General features: G+C 43.4%; 1 protein-coding gene across 1 annotated transcript in view; it reads right to left on the bottom strand.

The window, feature by feature from the left end:
- Window positions 1–16164, bottom strand: part of TOP1 (DNA topoisomerase I) — a 148646-nt gene that overhangs the window by 16319 nt on the left and 116163 nt on the right. Inside the window, exons 15-19 of the mRNA XM_030213569.1 lie at window positions 14105–14290; window positions 10448–10516; window positions 8529–8643; window positions 6992–7119; window positions 5611–5705 (exon numbers count right to left, since the gene is read on the bottom strand). Of these exons, the coding sequence (XP_030069429.1) occupies window positions 5611–5705; window positions 6992–7119; window positions 8529–8643; window positions 10448–10516; window positions 14105–14290 (593 nt within the window). The remainder of the gene's footprint in view (window positions 1–5610; window positions 5706–6991; window positions 7120–8528; window positions 8644–10447; window positions 10517–14104; window positions 14291–16164) is intronic.

The following is a 16164-nucleotide window of genomic DNA, read 5'->3' as shown; positions in this document are numbered from 1 at the left end:
CCACTCACACAAACAGTGGCGTACCCTGCAAAAATTGCCAAATCCTTGTGGAACTCTCAATTGTGATGACCAAGGGGCAAAACGGTCCCCCACTCACACAAACAGTGGCGTACCCTGCAAAAATTGCCAAATCCTTGTGGAACTCTCAATTGTGATGACCAAGGGGCAAAACGGTCCCCCACTCACACAAACAGTGGCGTACCCTGCAAAAATTGCCAAATCCTTGTGGAACTCTCAATTGTGATGACCAAGGGGCAAAACGGTCCCCCACTCATACAAACAGTGGCGTACCCTGCAAAAATTGCCAAAACCACTGGAGATGCAATCTAGAGCCAACATCCTGTAATCTTGCCAGTATAAAATAAGTGTGATTCACCAGGTCAAATGCAGCAGAAAGATTAACATCTCTACTGCTCCCACCCCATTCTCCCCATCAAGGTGGTCAAACAAGGTCCCTGCACTTTGAATCTGGCTGTCAGAGCCGATGGGGTTAACTCCTGATGTTCTTATAGCATTGACATGGTGCCAGCAGAGTTGGATTTCAGCTGCTAGATCGAGAGGAACTTTTCAGAACTGAGTTAGGGAGGGAGAGGCAGCCACAGCCAAGAAGACGAGAAAGCACAAACATTTCTCTAAGTGCCCTAAAGCTCTGCTGACATAGTAACATAGTAGACGACGGCAGAAAAAGACCTGCATGGTCCATCAAGTCTGCCCAACAAGATAAACTCATATGTGCTACTTTTTGTGTATACCTGACCTTGATTTGTATCTGCCACTTTCAGGGCACAGACTGTAGAAGTCTGCCCAGCACCAGCCCCGCCTCCCACCACCGGCTCTGGCACTGACCGTATAAGTCTGCCCAGCACTATCCCCCCCGCCTCCGGCTGTGCCACCCAATCTCGGCTAAGCTCCTTAGGATCTATTCCTTCTGAACAGGATTCCCTTATGTTTATCCCACGCGTGCTTGAATTCTGTTACCGTTTTCATTTCCACCACCTCCCGCGGGAGGGCATTCCAAGCATCCACCACTCTCTCCGTGACTTGAGTCTGCCCCCCTTCAATCTCATTTCATGTCCTCTCGTTCTACCTCCTTCGCATCTCTGGAAAAGGTTCGTTTGCGGATTAATACTTTTCAAATATTTGAACGTCTGTATCATATCACCCCTGTTTCTCCTTTCTTCCAGAGTATACATGCTCAGGTCATCAAGTCTCTCCTCATACGTCTTGTAACGCAAATCATGAAAATCATGAAACTAAAAGATAACAATTATGAGTAAAAGGAGGAAGAAAATCAGACTGAGGACGCAAGATGTACAAAAACTAACAGGTCTTTGCGGGGGAAATTCTATGCGTACTTGGAAGGTTTTTCCAGTACTCAAAAGATTGAGAAACTTGTGCTGATGATACATCCTGCTTAAAAGCGAATGTTTCTTTAATAGTAGTGGTATGGGACCCAAAGCCTGCTTTCTTCTGGCAAGACAAAGCAGAAAGCCAGAAATAGAAAGTGGTTTGGATTTGTCCGAGTTCATGCTAAAACAGGAGGACCAGCAGTATCTCAGATCCGACTGAAAAAAACGCACCGTAGCTGACCTAGAAGAAAAGTTAAGTGTGCTAGCATTACTATAAAGATTTATTTTTTTTTTCACTTGCCTGTTGTAGCCTTTAAGCTTTTAATGTCTATTGTTCATCCTTTTTAATAGTGTATTAGTGTTGCACGATTAGTGAACCAGACAAACTGACATACTGTAGGAGCTCCAATGGTTAGTGTAGAGGGCTTTGATCCTGGAGAGCTGGGTTCAATTCCCAATGCAACTCCTTGCAAGTCACTTAACCCTCCATTGCTCCAGGTACAAAAGCCACCTTTGATTGTCAGCCCACTAGGGACAGAGAAAATACTTGCTTATATGATGATGTGTACAGTGCTGTGTATGTCTAGTAGTGCTACAGACATGAAAATAATTGTCTTGAATACTTTTGAGAGCTCTGTCCGTGTCCCTAGAAATCCTCAGGACATGTGGCAACCCCGGATAGGCAGGCAGGTTGTCAGAAACACATGAACAGGAGCAGATGCTTCCTAAGACCAAGGACTCTAGGGAGTGACACAGGTGCATGACATGACAAATGTCATTTATCCAACTAAAAATGCAGCTAAATATCTGACAAAATCTACTAAAATTTAGCACAGATAGGAAAAGTTTTTGTTGGGATGGAGTTGTCTACAGTGCTGTGTATCAAACCTCTTCCTGACCGCCTTTCAATGCTGTTTAAACTGCGTTAGTGGAGATTGTACCTAGACATTTTTAGCTGGATAAAGGAGGGAATTTTGAACATTTACCTGCATAAAGCCTTGATTTAAGTGAGTAACTCAAATACCAACTTCACAACTGTCTGTGGTCCGAGAGCATTAAAGCCTTGCTGCAGTTGGCTAGGGTGACATGGGCTCTGGCCAGCTCAGTGTACAGCGCATTGGTCATTTCTCTGTTTTGCACACTTTTCAAAAGTATAGGATGTCTTGCTAACTTGTAGATGAAGCTTTGCCTCTGGAGGCCCAAATAGTCTGCAAAGACCATTTGTTTCCGTCTTTTCTGGCCACAGATGGCGTGAAGTGAGGCTACCTGGTTGGCTTAGTCAGCAAAATGGTAGCAGATCAGAGAGTCCCACTAGAGGGATGCTGGCCTCTACTGCTTCATCCTGCTACTACTATTCAATTGCCAGCGGCCCTGCTGGCATCACCTCCTCTACTTTAGCCTCTCTGGTCAAATTCTTTTAGCAGTCTAGAGGTAATGCTCTTCTCTTGCTTTTCTGCCCAGACAGATGAAGACGGGGAAATGGAGTCAGCAGATACCTGGGATGCTATGGCTGTTATCTCAGCAGAGTCAGGGGGTCTCAGATCTGTATAAGAAAAGAAAAGAAAAAGGTAAGCAAATGGATCAACTTCTCCTGCTTCCCCAGTACAAGAGTGTTATACACTGGACACTGGCTTTGCCACTAGCAATGCAGAGAGTTTACAGTCAACCCCCTCGGACATAACTCCATTACAATAGGCAATCATACCTCCCCCCCCCCCCCCCCCCCCCCACACCTTCTCATCCCAGCTCCTACATCAATTCCTAGTGAGGAAAATTCAAGCATAGGCCCCCTTGTCAAAAATATAACCAGGTCTTACCTGCAGTCTTCTCAGGCACATCAGCAGCTGTGATCTGGTCCCCAGCAAGTTCTTGTATGCTCTCCAGTCCCATGAGGATAAGAAGATGCTCTTGGAGGTCTGCAAGTTATATGGGGAAGAATCTTTCTCCGGCGTACCCTTATCCACGACACCTTGAGCCAAAGCCCGAGCCTTGCATAATCTGCTGAATGTCACTGGACACCCAAAACTTGAGATTTTAGAAGTGTCTCAGAGATTTCTTGCTCGGCTGCACTGGATACTCTTGAGGTCCTGACTTCTGCATTCACTCTTCTTAGCCTCTCACCCATTCCACATTCCCATCATTCTCAACCCATTTACACTCCTTGTGTGGTTACTTATTACCTACATATACTCACACTGTCATACTGGGTTAATTAGAGACAAGACAGGATAAACACCTAGCAGGTAGGATAAAAGGCCAGAGGGCAAAGAAAAAATATCATGTGCCTGCAAGACTGAAGACACTATAGGGGGCCTGATGCAGAAAGCGTTATGGGTTTCAGCAAGGGTGATAATATGTGCATCAGAGATTCTGCAGCCATGCAATAAAACAACAAAAGCTTTTCCTGTGCATTGTGTGCGGGGAAACTTTTCGCCTGGTCTGGGGCAGTGCAGAAAGGGAAGTGCATCGATTTACTACCTTTGTGGAACATTTACAGCAGATATAGGTACTTTTTCTGTCTCCAGTGGCCTCACAATAATTTGTTTTGTACCTGGGGCAATGGAGAGTTAGATGACTTGCCCAGGGTCAGGAGGAGCTGCAGTTCCCTTGGTTCTCAGTCCACTACACTAACCAAGGAGAAATTAGATCTTACCTGCTAATTTGCTTTCCTTTAGTCCCTCTGGACCGGACCAGGATTGGACTGATGGGTTGTGCTCGCCTTCCAGTATTTTCTCAGTCTCCACCTTCTGGAAGGCGAGCACAACCCATCAGTCCAATCCTGGTCCGGAGGGACGCTAAGGAATAGGCTACTGCTCCACACCTAGAGCAGTTGGTTGAGAGGAGTAGGTGGTCCAGTGGCACCCTTTCTCTCGCTCCAAATTGACCACCCTAACCTGGATTGCTTTCTGTACCAGCCCCTATCCTTGGAATAGCAGCCTCCCTCCCTCTCCAACCAGATCCTAAGCTCTCTATCCCTCAACACCAACACAAAAACAAAACAAAGAACAAGCATCTTCCTGTTATCTACTGGCACCCCTCCCCCCCCCCGAACCTGAATGAGGGAGGAGAGAGACAAACTCACTCCTGCCTCCAATGATGTGATCTACAAAATGATGGCACCCTGGGATGCACTAGGTGGGGCCAGTTACCATCCCACATTCAGGTGTGTGTGTGGGGAAGGGATTTGGGCATGCCACTAAACAGGCTTTATTTATTTTTACAGCCAGGGTGAGAGGGAGGAGGGCTTGCTAGACCACTAGGGATATTTATATTTTTATGCTGGGGATGGAGAGGTTAGGACCTGGTTGGCATGGAGGGAGGTCTCTACTACCAGGTATAGGAGCCAGTGCAGAAAAACCTAGGTTGGAGTGCCGATAGCTTTTTTTTTTTTTTTTTTAAACCTTAGCCTTCCTGCCACTGCATGCAATCAGCCGCGGACTACTGCCACGTTTTTAACACAGGAGTAAGTTTTTTCGCTTTAATTTTGATAGAACTGGCATACTGAACCAGCTCTACTGTGACTATGTGGATAATTCACTAAAGAGAAAGCGAATATATAGGCGCCAGGAACATGCATAAATACCCAAAATACCGGCATATGCGTGTGTACATATGCTCAAATTCTATAAATGGCACATAGGTGGAAATACATGTATGAAGCCTGAGTGGGGGGCACAGTTCTGTACACACAAAATACTACAATTTACATGCGTTTTTGTTTTTTTAAAGCAATCTAGTAGCGAGTGTCTACACCAGCTCTATGGCTGGTGTATGCCGTCATGCATGTATCTGTCCTTCTATGCTAGTATCCTATAAACGAAAAAAAGTCCTTTTATAGAACTGCCCTGCACATGCTTATTTATGCTTTTCAGAAACGTTTTAAAGCAAATCCTTTATTTCTTGGTAGACCCCAAGGGCATGTGCAACACTACCTTTTATCTGTTCATGTCAAGGATGGGGACCAGGATAAAGGGTATTCTACTTGTAAAGTATATCAAAATCTATTATCCTTTGACCCCCTCGTGAGCAGGAGCAACACGCACAGGTACTGCTGCAAATGCCTGTTGCCACACACAGCTTTACTGAACTGTGTATAAATGCAAGTTTTATGCTCACAAGTTTCCTGAGAAGTAAAAGAAAAGTGATAGGCTAGAACACGTGACTTTAAGGAAATTAGTTTATACAGCTCCAAATCTAGTCCTCAAAAATGTTAACTAGCATTTGCGTTAGGATTTAGATCAAGTATGGTGGGGGGCCTTACCTTTTAGATTTTTCATCCCTCCGAACCTTGGCATCTGCTTTAGCACTTTTCAGGTCTCTCCTGGCATCAGCAAGCTGGTCTTTCTTGGCATCAATCTGGGTAAAAAGAATAATAATAAAATGCAGTGATTAAAAACTTCCACGTGCCCAACACAGGCTAGAAATTCGAAAGCTCAGCTTCCCTGTTCCTTAGCTGCGTATCATCCTTTCACTCTTTTTCTTGTCTCCTGTCTGTTCTGCTATCAAAATTTTACACTCTTAGAATGAATTCAACAGCACTTATGAAATCTAACCACATAAGTCTCAAAGTCATGTATACAATATACAAAATAACTTTGCATTTACAGATCACTGTACACAAGGGTTACTAAACAATCAGCTCTTGCTAATAATCCATGCCCAGTGTTATATATTCCACTTTACAAATGACAGCTATACACTGCTGCCATGCTTCAATCTACAGCTTAGTTTTCCAAAACTGAGCAACAGTAATCTGTGCCACATGCAGGGGCATATCTGGACTCTGGCGGTAGGGGGGGCCAGAGCCAGAGAGAGGGGGCACATTTTAGCCCCCCCCCCCCCCACTGCCAGAACCTCCCCAGCAACGACTCTCCACCCTCCCCCCCCGCCATCAACCCTCCCCCGCTGCCGTTGTTTACCTTTGCTGGCGGGGGACACCAACCCCCGCCAGCCAACCCGACGTCTTTAAAGTTCTTCTTCGACCTCCGTGGCCGTGCTGTAGCTGACTGTTCAATCCAGTTCGGTGTCCGACGTCCCAGCACGTTGTACGTGCAGGACAATGTGCTGGGACGTCAGACTCCGAACTGGATTGAACAGTCAACTACAGCACGGCCACGGAGGCCGAAGAAGAACTTTAAAGACGTCGGGTTGGCTGGCGGGGGTTGGTGTCCCCCGCCAGCTGAAGAAATATCTTTAAAAGGCGGCAAGCGGACCTCGGCTGGCGGGGGGTTGGGGTCCCCCGCCAGCAAAGGTAAACAACGGCAACGGGGAGGGTTGACGGCGGTAGGGGGGTCCAGGGCAAAATCTGCGGGGGCCCAGGCCCCTGTGGCCCCACGCAGATACGCCCCTGGCCACATGTAGTGATTAGATCTGCAATGTCTTAACTGAATGTGTTCTCCCATCTGCAAACCATTTGCATTCGGTTCTCATCTAAACTGTGACTCTCTGAGTCTACCTTTCATCATGAGCTGATCCCACCCAAACTCTTCATGAGACCGAGTTCCCTCCTCTTTATAATTATCTACAGAGATACTGAGCAGGTCAGGCTGACACTAGCATACAAATGATACTATGATGAACTAGCTCCTACTCCTCGAAGGGCAAGATGGGAAGATAAAAAACAAAACAGAAAAGACAAGTACCTTGGTCTGTAACGTTATCATAGACTTCTCAAAGGTCTTAGGAGGTGCTCTTTGATGGTTACACAGAATAGCGACAGCTCGGTTGGCACGATTGTAAGAAAGGATCTTTGCAGCAATGTTGTCATCACCTGAAACAAGTTTAAAACACTCAAGATTATGATTATTCTTGTCAAACTCAGATGTTGAATTGAACCCTTAGAAAAGATAAAACCAATTTGCATAATTACACAATAAGAGTAATAGATTTTGACACTTAATATAAGTGACTGATACTGTACCATCTGTGTTAGAAGCACACGATAGAAAAGACCTACCTGGCCTGCCTGAAAATTAATGGGGCACACACAAAAAGTTTTGAACTACACAGAGGGACATTTCTGAGGTGTAACCTAGCCCCTCGTTTGTTTGCCCTAACAATGGAGCCCTTAGCTCAGCATATTCGGGAGCACCAGGAAATAACTGATAATGCAGGCCGAACAGATAATCCTAAGATTTTAATGTTTGCAGATGGTGTTCTATTTACAGCCAGAAATCCGATAACCTCGCTTCTGTATGTGGTGTGCTCCTTGGAGAATTATGGCCAAGTATATATGGGTTTAAAATAAACGTGACAAAATCGAAAATATTGAACTTCACCTTAGAGAAATCAGAAAGAGATCAATTACGGCATCAATACCTATGCTAAAACAGCTATTAAATATCTGGGGTACATTCTAATATTATACTCAGAGAAACTATGAGACAATAATTGCCCCCCCCCCCCCCCTTGAAAGCCAACTGGGGAGAATTAGAGTGATGGGAAGGCGGTATGGAGAGTTTTGCCAAAGCTGTTGTATTCACAGTGTAGGTTCATCAAATTATTGGCCCTGTTTTTCAGGCAACTCCAACATAAAGTACATGTGTATATCTGGAAGTGGAAACCAACATGAGTGCAGTGGGAAGGGCTTTTAAAACCAAAAGCCCAAAGCGAAATGGCAGACCCTAATTTTCGAGTATATTATTGGGTGGTACAGCCTAAAGTCATACCAGAATGGCAAAGGAGTTCACATAAAACCTGGGAAAGATTAAAACACAATTAGTTGGAGACATTCCATTGAAAGCCAGACCCTGGCTGACACCTAGAGAGATGCAGAAAATTCCAAGCTGGACTAACCCTTACTCATGCTTTGCAATTGAGATATGGCATCAGCAGGAGGCAAACGCTTGGGAGACACAACATATTTCACCTCAATGCCCATCCAGTATTCTCGGAGAGAAGAACATAAGAATAGCCATATTGGGTCAGACCAATGATCCATCTAGCCCAGAATATACTGCTTCCAACAGTGGCCAACCCAGGTGATAAGTACCTGGCAGAAACCCAAAGAGTAGCAACATTCCATGCTAGACTAACAATCTGTGATTTCAGCAGCTCCGTCAGAGATACCATCATTATAGCACGTGTTTAAGTTCAACTTTGAATGTCTTTATTACGATCATATATACTGGCATCCTCTATTGTCCTAGAGGAATGTTAGTTTGGTGGTATCACACTTACCGTTAGTAAGCTCTTTCAATTGCTGCTGCAGCGTAATGGAGGCATTGTATGTACGGAACACCTTGGCTGTCAAACCTTCCATTAGGTCTTGGAGATGTTTGTTTAGGATACCAGTCTACGAAGAAATGGGGAAAAATTAATCAATAATACTTTAAGGGACCTTATGTAGCTACCACCTTCCAACTAAGGCCTCCCTCTTGAGTTAAACCTTTGCTTTTAAGAACAGAGGTACATATTTCTTGAACAAAGAATGGCGATGGTGAAGGTGGGCGACAACTTTCAAAACGATTATTTTTGCTTTGCATTAGAAATATTGGGGGTAAGCAGCTTATAAGTCACTCCAGCTGCAGGCTGACCTAACCCGACAGTCAATGCTGGGACATGCACAGCTCCTGGCATTAAATTCGCAAGTATGTCCATTAAACTTGGAAATTCATATTGGTGCCCGGTTAACTTGGTGCATAAAGTCAGACATTTTAGTTAGCGGACTGAATATTGCTGCTAATCGGCTAAGCTTCCGCTCAGTCCTAACTCTGGCCTGCCCCTAACCTGAGATCTTGGGGTCTGATAATTTAAATTGGTGAGATTTATGAATAAGTGGATGTTGTTTGCGTTTGCCTTTAGGTTTATACCACAGTTCGGTGTTGCTGGGTTCTTTCCCTGATGAAGCCCCAGTTGGCGAAACGGGACCGTTGGGGAGGCCCGTAATCAAAGCAGCAAATAAGCTAAGTAACTGTGGTTTTTGTTATTTAGCTGTGACATATGGTATTTATAGGCATTGGATGCTAGAAGCGCATGTATGAAACATTCAGGAGGAGGTTGGCGTTAGAGGACCAGTGATTACATTAACGTGACTATATTGTTACATAGTGCTACTTTTTGTGTATACCTGACCTTGATTTGTATCTGCCATTTTCAGGGCACAGACCGTAGAAGTCTGCCCAGCACTAGCCCCGCCTCCCAACCACCAGCCCCGCCTCCCACCACCGGCTCTGGCACTGACCGTATAAGTCTGAGGTCCTCTCCTCCTCCATTATCAATATTCATATCCCACAACTCATTGCCTTTTTTCCGCTATTTTTGAGCTGTTATTTCATATAATTGAGCGGAGTTGCTCCCAAAGCCTTTTGTTACTCTGCCCCTAACCTAGCCATAGGGGATGACTGGCTAGTGGTTACATTCAGTGGCACTGCCTATTGGCAGCCAGCTAACCAGACATCTTCTCACTCTCCCTTAAGGGGCTGTGAACACTTTTTGCATCATCTCCAGCCATAGGCAAACATAATGTGCAGAGGATCTGACTGGGGAAGCAAAAGCAAAGTACTTCTATATAGCAGCACTGCCATTGAGCCTGCTTTCTAAGAATTAAAATATTTTGAAGTTACAGGGCATCGTTACATAAGTATTGCCATACTGGGAAAGACCAAAGGTCCATCAAGCCCAGCATCCTGTTTCCAACAGTGGCCAATCCAGGTCACAAATACCTGGCAAGATCCCAAAAAAGTACAAAACATTTTATACTGCTTATCCCAGAAATAGTGGATTTTCCCCAAGTCCATTTAATAACGGTCTATGGACCTTTCCTTTAGGAAGCCGTCCAAACCTTTTTAATACTCCGCTAAGCTAACCGCCTTTACCACATTCTCTGGCAACGAATTCCAGAGTTTAATTACACGTTGAGTGAAAAAAAAATTTCTCAGATTCGTTTTAAATTTACTACATTGTAGCTTCATCGCATGCCCCCTAGTCCTAGTATTTTTGGAAAGCGTAAACAGATACTTCACATCTACCCGTTCAATTCCACTCACTATTTTATAGACTTCTATCATATCTCCCCCTTAGCCGCCTTTTCTCCAAGCTGAAGAGCCACAGACCCTCTCCTTTTTCTGCCCCTTAATCCCTACCACTTTGCTGCTTACATTTAGCCTGTCAAACAGGTCGTCATCAGGCTGTTTGTTTTCCATGAAGAGCTGAAGATTCTTAAAAACCTGCCAACACAGGAAACAGTATTAGAAACCTCCAGATTTCAGCATAACAGAAACTCAATGATCATAGAAATGGTGCAGTAGAAAAAAAATTCAATAGTGATTAGTTGGAAGAATGCAAAGAAAGAAATACCTATTGCATTTTGATTTGGTTTCAACCACAGAGCTTAACTGGAACAGGTGCTCTCTAAAGCCAGCAGCTCACCGTTCATACAAGAGGAACTTTCCAAAGCTTTCTGGTAGACATCCTGCACTGTAGTGGCCTCACAGCTTCTTCTGGCTCCCATTTAAGCTAAGCTTATAGAAAGGGAAGAACAACCCTCATAGGAGAAAGGACGTATTTGTGTGACTGGTGAACTGCTTTCTCAGAGAATATCTGTTACCAGGGATGTGCATTCAGTTTGCCAACGCACCTTATAAAATGTAGTGCATGCAAAATTGATTTAATGTGCAGTAACACCCTTATAATGTGTGTGGCTTAAAATAAATTCTAATACACGTTAAAAGTTTTTATTAAACATTTCTACCTGTTACATACAACATTGCTTTCTCTGAATAGAAACAGGTTCATCAGTCATACTATGACCCGCTTGTTAAATATTTTAGAAAACAATGACACATGAAATCGCAAAAATGGGTCATAAGGAAACAGGGACTTGTGTTCCACTCCTTGAAAAGACAGTGCAAACTATCCTGATGGTTGAGTCCAAACAATACATGTTGCAGCATTACAAATCTCTTTTGAGAGAGAGATAAATCTTAGATTGCCAAGCACGAAGTTGCCCAGGAAAGTCATAGTTATGTAAATAAGTATTGCCATACTGGGACAGACAGAATGTCCATCAAGCCCAACATCCTGTGTCCAACAGTGGCCAATCCAGGTCACAAGTACCTGGCAAGATACCAAAATAGTACAATATTTTTTTTGCTGCTTATTCTAGACATAAGCAGTGGATTTTTCCCCCAAGTCCATTTTAATAAATGGTCTATAGACTTTTCCTTTAGGAAGGCATTCAAACCTTTTTTAAACCCCACTAAGCTAACTGCTTTTACTACATTCTCTTGCAACAAATTCCAGAATTACACGTTGAGTGAAGAAAAATTTGCTCCAATTTGTTTTAAAGTTATTACTTTGTAGCTTAATTGCGTGCCCCCTAGTCCTACTATTACTGGAAAAAGTAAACAAGCGATTCACATCTACCCGCTCCACTAAACTCATGAGATCCAGTCTACTATCCAGGTGGAAACTGTATGCTTTATCACTATACTGCAAGGTCCATTCAGGTCAAAACAAACAAGAAACTAGGTGGATTAGAGTGAGACTGCTCTAGATACAAGGTGGATGCTCATTTGCAAACTGAGAGGCCAATGCAGTAAAATTGCACAAGGCTATCTCAACAGCACAGTGAGCTTTAGCGCATAGTTTTGTGGGTGTCACAAAAGATGCTTCTTGCTGGCTTAGTATTCTCAAATATTTGTTGGTCTATGCTATTTGAGAATGTAACGGTTCATATATTCTGGAAAGATATTTTGTTAACAATAACAAGATCCTATGTCTACAGATCATACACCTAAGATAATTATTTTCAGATCCAATTCTCTGAATGAAAACCTCTCTCTCATTTACAATTATTTGATGTTCTTATGACAATTGCACTAGAAGACTTTACTGAACTGGAAAGATAACCACCTAGTAAATGTTCACTTTCTGTGGCAATGAGTTCTATAAACTTTGAAATTTGAAATGTCAAATGAGACAAATTAGGAGCTACCTTATGTAAACAAAAAATGTGGTCTGATTTAGAAGCTTTTCCGACTCGTGCCAACTTTCAAAATGACTGCTAACACTTGATTTTTAATATTTCAGTATACAATAACTTAAAACTATATCCGTTAATTTTTTTTTGGTTATCACTTAATTTTGTTGTATTTTCTTGAATTGTCTATTGCCAAATTTCAATAAACATTTGACAAAAAATCCCCAAACCTAACGGTAATGAGGCTATTAGCTATCCTGCACAGACGACGAAGCCTGAAGATAATGCTGGGACTTCAATGCCAGGTCTGGGGAGGTTTAAAAAGTTAGCTCATTTTTCTGTAGTCATGTGTGCCTGTTTCTTTTCTTTACTGCCAGCAATTAAAACCAGTAACTTTTTTTTATTTTCAGTTCCACAAACACCATAATAAAAATAAAGAATTGAAGGGGAGGTGTGTACTCATTCTTCTGCAGTCATGGTTCAGCTCTAACTGCAGCTTGAGGAGCGCAGAGGTCTGTGCACACAAAATGTTTTATTCAAACACTTAAATCATGGAACCTGCCGTGAAATGTCCACACAGGCTATAAAACCAAAAAAACCCTCAAATACCCCAAAACAAGTTGTGCAGTCACCACCACATAGACATAATACATTTTTCTAATCTTTACCACAAAATTCCATATATAGTTGTTCCACTTGGCAATACACAGAGCCTTTGCTGTGAACCTGTGAAAGGCAGTTTAGAAAGTCTCTTAATAAATTTAATAGTTATATACGAACTGCTTAAGTGGCTGCTGAACATGCTTATCTTCACATCAGTGGCGTTCCTAGGGGGGCGCTGACACCCGGGGCGGATTGCCGATGCGCCCCGCCCCACGGGTGCAGCGCGGACCCCCCCCCCCCCGGGGTGCACGCCGCTGGGGGTTGGGGTGCCGCGCGCGCCTGTCCTCCGTTATTCCATGCTTCTTCTCTGCCCCGGAACAGGAAGTAACCTGTTCCGGGGCAGAGAAGAAGCATGGAACAACGGAGGACAGGCGCGCGTGGCACCCCCCCCCAGCGGTGCGCACCCGGGGCGGACCGCACCTACCGCCCCCACTAGGAACGCCAGTACTTCACATACACTAAATACAAGTTAACCAGGTTTAGTTGTAGCCAAATTTATTTTTTTTAACAAACCCTTTTGAGCTTTAGCAAACACCTCAAAGAACTGACATTAATTACATTAACATTTCAGTCCAATTACTTGACGTGGAGCTAAAGATGAAAAAGCAAGAGTGCATAACCGACTCTTCACTGTCATAGCGTAGAGATGCACATCACATATTTTATTCACATTCTGCCTTAAAACAAACTTCTATGAGAATCAGACTATCCTAGAGTGGAAGCTTCTTTGCAAACATCAATTAGCTCTGCTTCTAAACTGTGTCAATCATAATCGGGTTCCAGTCCTATTGAGTTGTACATTTACCTCTGCATTTATCAGACAACAACTTCATTTCTTGTCAGTTCTCTTAGTTCTTCAAACCAGTCTCGGATTGTAGGTGATTTTGGGTTGTTCCAGTGCTCAGAATCACCCTTCCACCTGTTAATATTAACTTCTTACTACTAGTATTTTTTGTTAAAATTTAATTTCTTATATCGCCTTCAAGCTCAAGAGCTATTGAAGCGGAGTACATTAGACTTCTTCCTATCTTCCAGATCTAAAGGCAAATAAAAAGGGCAAACATTCTCGGGTCATCAAGTAGAGTTGTTACCATCATATGTTTGACACAGGTTTTTATACTAATCCGATAATTCTGAAGAAGTGGTTTTTGCCCAGGAAGAAAAGTCTCACCCTCTTCTCCACGGGGACTTTATTGTAGTACCGGATGGAATCTTTACCAAGAAAGTCAAACTCTACCACATATTCCTGGCTGTCCATTTCAGGATGGAGTTTGATGTGTTCCACTCTGAGCGAGCAGCAACCAACAGTATCTGCAGTTTCCCCTTCCTCTTTCTCATTACCAGCTCTCAAAGCAAGCTGCAAAGATCAGAAAAGAGAATTAAGCCATTTACACTACATTACCTACCAAGAACACCACACCCCTTAAGACTATCACGGGGGCTGTTGAGTTGTTTAGGAAAATTTGTCACAAAATGCATAAATATACTACACTCTCCAAAGGGCTGGTGGTTCGACATCATTGAGATAACAAAACAGATGTGTCAAGTAGGCGATACTCTTCAATTATGTGGACACCATCTGAAGGGCCTAAAATTATGATAAATTATCAATGATCCTACTGAAAAGGATGGCCACTAAGACTTGCTGGACTTAAGGACAACAGGACACTATTTCAATATTTAAGTGTTATCCAAATAAGGATGACTTACAATAAAAAAAGACAAGGCAAAATACATTTCAGCTTTACTAGGATAACAATTAGAAATGGAACACTCAAGGTCAAATAAAGGCCAGCTGAAATGACATTTGACTAGATCACATCACAGTTGCTGTGAACTACATATTACGCTATTTGGAGATACCAGCCCCATGAGCTACAGACGAGCAACTTAGCAAAGCAACTTAAACAATATAAACTGAAACACTGCCAGGCAACTGCTGAGTACAGTATAGTTTTGAGTGTTCAATTCTCAGCAGTAGGAACAGAAAAGCAAAGTTGTTTACCTGTGGTAATCTTGACACAAAGCAGGACAATCAAGCTAGACAAGTGGGCGATTTCATCTGATGGTGCCAAAAGAGTTCTAGAAAAGCCTTTCCAGGCTTTTCCAAGCATGCATGGAGTTTACAATGCATACACACTACCTTGCAGAGCTCTTGCGTTCACTAAAACCAAGTTGTTTAACTGAAACAGGTGTTCAATATGGACAGCAGGATACAACTCCTCACAAACTGGAGCTGAAAAAGCTTCCCCTACCCTTGGCAGACAGATTCAAGACTTAGTCTGGCAGGCTGAACCCACCTCTTGCTCTTGGGTCCTCCACACCAGAATGGACCCAGTGGTGATACCTTGTTGTCTGGCTCCCTGCTCTTGGACCTGTTTCGCTATTGATGCTATAAGGACAAGCAAGGTTGCCTCATTTTAATGTATTGCTAGCAGTCAGTACAACTCTTTCAATGATGCCTTCAGTACCGGCCGAGTTGGTGCACTGGACTTCTATCTGGAGGCAAAAATGCCCTTCAGCTTTAAATTTTTGTTATGGTGATGATTCCTTTGTGATATCTTTGAATAGGTGCTACAATCAGCAGCTTTAGCCCAAGATAATGAATGCAGACCATGATCGTTTATGTACATTATTTTCCAGGTCACAAGGAAGAAAACAGTCATGCTGATCCCACAGCAGAAATTGCACCCCGCCCCCCCCCCCCCCCCCCCCAAATAGGAAAATCATGAAACTAAAAGACGATAACAAATATGAGTAAAAGGAGGAAGAAAATCAGACTGAGGATGCAAGATGTACAAAAACAAACTAAGAAGTCTTTGCGGGGGAACTTCTATGCATACTTGGAAAGTTTTTCCAGTACGCTCTCAAAAGATTGAGAAACTTGTGCTGATGATTATTATTATTATTTGTTACATTTGTACCCTGCGCTTTCCCACTCATGGCAGGCTCAATGCGGCTTAAATGGGGCAATGGAGGGTTAAGTGACTTGCCCAGAGTCACAAGGAGCTGCCTGTGCTGGGAATGGAACTCAGTCCACCACCCTAACCACTAGGCCACTCCTCCACTGTTGCTACTATTTGAGATTCTACATGGAATGTTGCTATTCCACTAGCAACATTCCATGTAGAAGTCGGCCCTTGCAGATCACCAATGTGGCCGCGCAGGCTTCTACATGGAATGTTGCTAGTGGAATAGCAACATCCCATGTAGAATCTCCAACAGTAGCAA

The sequence above is a fragment of the Microcaecilia unicolor genome, chromosome 8 (genome assembly GCF_901765095.1).
Source record: "Microcaecilia unicolor chromosome 8, aMicUni1.1, whole genome shotgun sequence".
In the NCBI taxonomy this organism is placed as follows: Eukaryota; Metazoa; Chordata; class Amphibia; order Gymnophiona; family Siphonopidae; genus Microcaecilia; species Microcaecilia unicolor.
Note: the sequence above shows the minus strand (reverse complement) of the source record. Positions and strands in the feature narration are given on the sequence as shown.